This window comes from Lissotriton vulgaris, unplaced genomic scaffold, assembly GCF_964263255.1.
Source record: "Lissotriton vulgaris unplaced genomic scaffold, aLisVul1.2 SCAFFOLD_3123, whole genome shotgun sequence".
In the NCBI taxonomy this organism is placed as follows: Eukaryota; Metazoa; Chordata; class Amphibia; order Caudata; family Salamandridae; genus Lissotriton; species Lissotriton vulgaris.
In genome coordinates, this window is record NW_028243224.1 from 230501 (window position 1) to 236554 (window position 6054).

Below are 6054 nucleotides of genomic sequence, written 5' to 3' on the forward strand. Positions count from 1 at the left end.
AAACAGTTCTAGCCAGTTATCATTTATCCCTGAGTAACATATGGAAGAAAAAAGCCCCAAATAAAACAAACTTCCTAAAATTAAATTAAAAAATATTAAAACGATCAAATCCGCCTAGGCAATGACAAATATTTATCAACTTATACCCTCCTGATGCACTCATGCATCTGTTACTGAATCTGCGTCTGGATTCTGTGCTTTGCTTGTAACAAAATTAAACTTCTTCATGAACTAATAATAATATTTATTGACTATGATGCATTGGTAAAACTGGAAAAGATGAAAAGGAAAAGACTAAAAGATTGAAACAGTATTCCATAGAGTCATCACCTGGATTGTGTTTTGTTTGAATGCCCTAGATGATTACTGACATATCTTCTAAATACAAGTCAATGTGTGCCTACATAGTATCTTTTCCATTTCAGGTACTCACAAAGAACTTCAAATAGGTCTCCTTAAGTGAAGAAGCCCAAATCACTGGGACAACATTTTGACTAAGACTTTATAGAGATATCATGTGGCCAGCCTAAGTAAGAATTTCAGGAGCTCTTCGGTGAACTGTCAGGGAGCAATCACTGGAATTAAGCAACTGTTGCTTGTTCACATTTTTTATTTGGTGCACAAACTGGTAGATCCAGTGTCCTAGTGTTAACTTTAAGAGGTCCATCAACTGTGGCTCAGGGACATAAAGTGGTAAGCCCAAGGAGACAATCTGTGGCAATGGAGAGCAGAGGTTGGAAACCATTCACGTATGGTTCTAAACTAAGAGCCATATGCACCAGGCACCACTTTGTTCCCATCCCCATTTTAATAAGATACAAAGACACCAACTCTAATCAAAGTCTTTAGATCCCTTCAACCAGGGAATGATAGTAACCATCCCCATCAGTCACTTACATACTCTGTAAAACTCTCTAACAGAGGCTGTTTCTGGTGCTTGCGCTCCACATGGCGGAGAAGAGTGTTCCGTTCACCAAAGCGCATATGGCACATCTCACACTGAAAGGGCCTTTCCCCGGTGTGCACCCGGTGGTGGTGAGCCAGCTCACCTGTATCGCGGAAGCTACGCTGACAGATCTGGCACTCATATGGCTTCCCAACAGTGTGAGTGTACTTGTGGCGCTCTAGGTGGGAGGTGCGCTTAAAAGCTTTGCCACACGCATCACAGACATAAGGCTTCTGCTGCGAATGAGTTATGCTGTGCCGCTGCAAGTAGGAGAGATATTCAAACACCCTTGAGCAGATGGGGCATCTGTACATCTTGCGGGGTGCGGAGGAAACGTCTGTGCTGCCGCTGGAACTGCTGGTGCCAACGGAACCTGGCAAGACACCCGGATGCTTTTCGCTGCCTGGCTTGGGCTCCTCAACTAACACAGTGTAGGGCATACCTTTGTTATCAATAAGTAGGAACCTACGGTACTTTGAGGGTTCCATAAGCTCATCCTTTGTAGTGCACTGGGTAGCAGATTTTCCTGGTTCTGAGACTTCCATGTCAGTTCCTTTCCCACGATATTGAGAATCCTTTGAATCTCTTGTCCTACATAGATTTATAGGCTTCAGATCTCCCAGTGTATTACTGTTGAAGCTGTGCTGCTCCCCTCTACCAAAATTACCAGAGTCAGAGGACGTCCTTTGAGACTCAAGGGAATTGTTAGAAAGTGTTTGACGTTCATCTAAGACAGACCTGTGAACAATATTGTCTTTTTTCACTGAAGGTGTAATCCTATTGACCAGGTGGCTCTGGAAAGTCTCACTGGAAAAACAGGGTTTCTCCAAAATATTAACATGACGTCCATAGTCTGAAACTAGGTTTGGAGAACTAGAAACATGCCCATTAAGGTTCTTCGGCGAAACACTATGGCGTAAGAGGGGTGGAGGGCTTTTGGTAATGATGCTGCAGTTTCGCAGTTTCTGAGCACTGGATGTCATTGATGAACCTGGCATTGAGGTTGGGGTGGGAAGTCGATGCACTGGAGTTTTCATCTGAGCTGGCCACTTCAGACCTAAATGCTGGGCTCTTTCAAAGATTTCGGAGCCAGGGTCATATCTGTTATGCTCCATCTTCCGTCTAGGCTTCAGGTGTTCTGATCTCACGGACGGGCACACCCTCAAACCCGTTGTATCTCTTCCCCTTGAAATTTCAGTTGTAGATGGGCGTATCCCATTTTGAGCCAGCCCATGCTTCTGAGAAGTCAGCCACTTAGTGTCTGAGCGATGATGAATCATTGTTCCACATGTTCTGGCTTGCACAAGGGAGCCAATTTGTTTCCCTGTTGACTCTTCCATACTCCAACTCCTTCTTAATTATTCTACAGTTGTTCATTTGTCAACATGAATATCTGCTGCAGTTTCAATTCTAGTCTCAGTTGTCCAACTGGCTGGTAGGGTGTGTATTTATATCTCCTGCACTGGGTGGCACTCTGGTTTCTATAAGCGGGAGCATTGTTATTAGCATCCATTGATAGGGTCTGGAAAATGCTGTTGATGTATGACACCTAGTAAGAAAAAAAGATCCGTATTAGGTCAAGTGACAATGTATCACGCAATCCATTTTGAATAGCCAGGCAATATGCACACAGAACATTCTGGAACAAAGCTATCACAAACGTGGGTGTTTAGTAACTAGTGAGCCAATGTTTCTTCACAAGTAGTTACCAATAAAAGTGTGGCCAACAGTTATCTACAAACATGGATAATAGCAAGAATAGTATGAGATATGCGAGAGCTTTAGTGATGTATAATCATCTCTAGACAGAAACTGTAAATTATAAGAGAAGCAGCTTTGTGTTCCAATAAAATTTGGGTTTGTTCATTCATCTGCATATTACCAATCAATACTGTATGGCCTTTGTATACAAAAATACAAAACTTTAAATCAGAAATAAAAAAGGGAAAATAAAAGTGACATGCCTATGAGATAGATGCATCATACTTGAGCTATCAGGAGGGGCTTCTGTTAGGTTATATATATATATATATATATATATATATATATATATATATATATATATATATATATATATATATATATATACAAGAATTTACTAAAGTTGATAAGGGTACAATAGATTGATAATCCATGTGTTATTGATAATCCATGTGTTATGTGCGGAAATCAAGGGTTTACTTGCTCAAAGGAATATAACAGAGTTCTTAAAAAGCAGAAGACCAAATATACAGCAAACCATTCATATCAATCATATAAAAAATAAATATGCCTATATTTGAAATGCTGCAAGACAACCACTGACTAATAATGGAATGCCTCCTACATTTTATTAAAGAAATGTTGGAGCCATTACAAATGTTCATTATACAGAATTCATAAATCTTCATATTATTGTGTTCTGCAATGAGGAACAACCACAAGGGCAATCAGGCAAATTCTTTAAAAAAAAATTGCATTGTTCAACATCAACCTTGTCAATAAAAATCTGTGGTTCTTGTTAGTAAAGCAAATAAGGTAAGGTTTATCACCAGGAGAAGTACATATCATATAATAAATTTAGAACGTGGATTTCCCAGATAGACTATGCAGTCTCACAGCAGTACACTTAGACAATATTTGACTATTGCATTCAGAAATTTAGAATGACTAGGAGAAAGTCTCTGGTTTGGTGGTAAAAAAAATTAAAATTCAGGAAAGTTCAAAAGTACAGCTGATTTTAGTAATATGAATGGAATTTACAGAAATTTTAGACAGTCAGTTGAAACTAATCGGTTAAAAAAGGTTTCCTTTTTACTCCATACCTTTAAAACATAATGGCAATAGCTGGAGTTTGATCAAATTGTTGATGTAGTCAAGCCCCACTTCTGTATGACAAATATAAGTAACAGTTGTAGGTGGAACAGCCAACACTCTTTTTATGAAGCCATTCTCAGCCCTCTGTATATGTGGATAGTCCCTAATGCTCCTCATGCCGGCCCAATAAATAGTAATTTAATGGCATTTTACGTTATTTACGGTCAGAAGCGCTCTAGTTGGTTTTCTACCGAGTCTGGAAGCAAAACTGAAAACAGACTCAGCATTGCTTGCTAAGGCCCCAGCTTTGGCAATACTCAATGGACTCCAACTGAAACTATCAACAAATAAAGCTCCCAAATACAGGAATGAAGGGATAGCACTGATTTTCTTATGGTTGACATTTGAATAAGTGACTTTCTGCTTGTTGGAGCCATCAATCATGATGTGTGTCTTATCCTGATTAACCTTCAGGTCTAAATTAGCTGATTACGAGACCTCGCTGCTCTACAAGAAGTAAGGCTGCTCAGAACCGAAACCTTAAGATTGATGGCTGACTGCACATTCCTTTTTAAAACAATCTATTGCTTTTAACATAACGTACGCTTTGCACACCATACCTTTTGCTCCACCACAGCCGCTTGCTCAGACTCAAACACCCCGGTCCGTCATGGCAAGTGCCGATTGAATGGAGGGTGTAGACGATGACAGACGCACTCACTTCCTGGCTGGAGGCATTTCCGGAGCTTCGAGCGCACATCGGTCTAGTCGACCGGAGTTAACTAGCTTACTTAAGACAATGCCAGGGCGAACACGCTGCGGGCGCGTCACAGGCACGCCTAAGGCAAGCCCGTCTGCGCCTGGACAGGGCCTAGGGTCACAACCCCTACACGTTCCACGACAGGTCCTAAGAGGATACATTATTCCAGCTCTGAGCTACTTGCGCTCAGGCCAGAATTAGTTTGTCCTCCCTGGTCTGCACTGAGAGTAGCTAAATCTTGCCCTACATGCCATCTAGCTATGAATGTTACGTTGACCAAAACACCGATTACGCAGCACGTCAGGAACGTCAGGCCAGCCACCAAGACCATCAGGGCAGGGTTAATTAATGCACGGTCACTTGTTAAGCACAATTTAGAGACAGCAGAGCTAGTAGAAACCCAAAACCTTGACATGCTGTTTATCACGGAGTCATGGGCGGACGAAGCCTCAGATATCGATCTAGCACTAGCAACCCCAGATGGCTACTCAATCATCAGAGCAGATAGGAAGGGAAAGCGAGGGGGGGGGGCTGGCTATAATATACAGGAATAAGCTAAGAACCAAGGGTATAAAAATCAGAGTAGTAGCCCAGATTGCGAGATCCTACATTTCCAAATAAACATCTCCAACAACACCTTCAGAGGCCTTCTGCTTTACAGACCTCCTAAGGCTAAAACACCTCTGACACAACTGCTGAGCCCTTTCTTAGAAAATAGTGTGAAGAATGCGGATTTTACAGTCCTAGGCGACTGTCTAGCGCAGATTCTAGCGTTACGTTGCCGACAGATGCACTTGCAAACCTAGACATGGAGCAAATTGTGAAGCAAAATACCCATGAGGCAGGGCACACACTCAATGGGATTTTTATTTCCAACAAGTACATTTGGGCACTTGAGATTTTACCAGTACCCTGTACCCTGGTCCGATCACAAGGCAATAATATTTGCACTAGATGTAGGGAAAGATTCAGAGACACCGGCGCCTTGCCACAAACAAATTACTTACCGTAATTGGTCACCATGATTTTGTTAGATCTTCGGCGGCCTTCGACACGGTAAACCACGACACTCTCCTTGTCTGTCTCGCTGAGGCCGGAGTACACAAAACAGCTTGGTCTCTGTTAGCGTCATATTTATCTAATAGGACCTTCAGGGTTGAACTGGGAGAGGCCAAATCCAAATCCTTTAAATCCCCTTGCGGGGTTCCCCAGGGATCGTTGTTAAGCCCCACTCTATTCAACCTATACCTGGCACCGCTGGCGGCTATAATCAGGAACTGTGGCTTCCTCCCAGTTTCGTACACAGATGACACCCAAATAGTAGTGTCACTTGTAAACAATGCGAAAGAGACAGCCACTGTATGGAACAGATCAATTAATGGTTGCAGACGAACTGCCTAAAATTGAACGGAGATAAAAGTGAAGTTATGCTGTTAGGTTCTGACTTGCAAACCTGGTCCCAGGATTGGTGGCCAGACAGCCTAGGATATTGCCCATCACCAGTGCACAAAGTAAAAAACGTGGGTATGCTCCTGGACAATAAACTGTCTTA

At 42.1% G+C, this 6054-nt stretch overlaps 1 protein-coding gene across 1 annotated transcript; it reads right to left on the reverse strand.

Moving 5' to 3' along the window:
* Positions 1 to 228: 228 nt before the first annotated feature.
* LOC147668663 (uncharacterized) lies at positions 229 to 2491 on the reverse strand. The gene has a single exon (XM_086948536.1). It carries the CDS (start codon positions 2284 to 2286, stop codon positions 886 to 888), a length of 1401 nt encoding a protein of 466 aa, XP_086804662.1. The 5' UTR covers positions 2287 to 2491; the 3' UTR covers positions 229 to 885.
* Positions 2492 to 6054: the final 3563 nt, after the last annotated feature.

What these genes read in the sequence shown, in the direction of transcription:
- LOC147668663 (XM_086948536.1), bottom strand. Translation starts at nt 2,286, where the DNA reads ATGGAAGAGTCAACAGGGAAACAAATTGGCTCCCTTGTGCAAGCCAGA.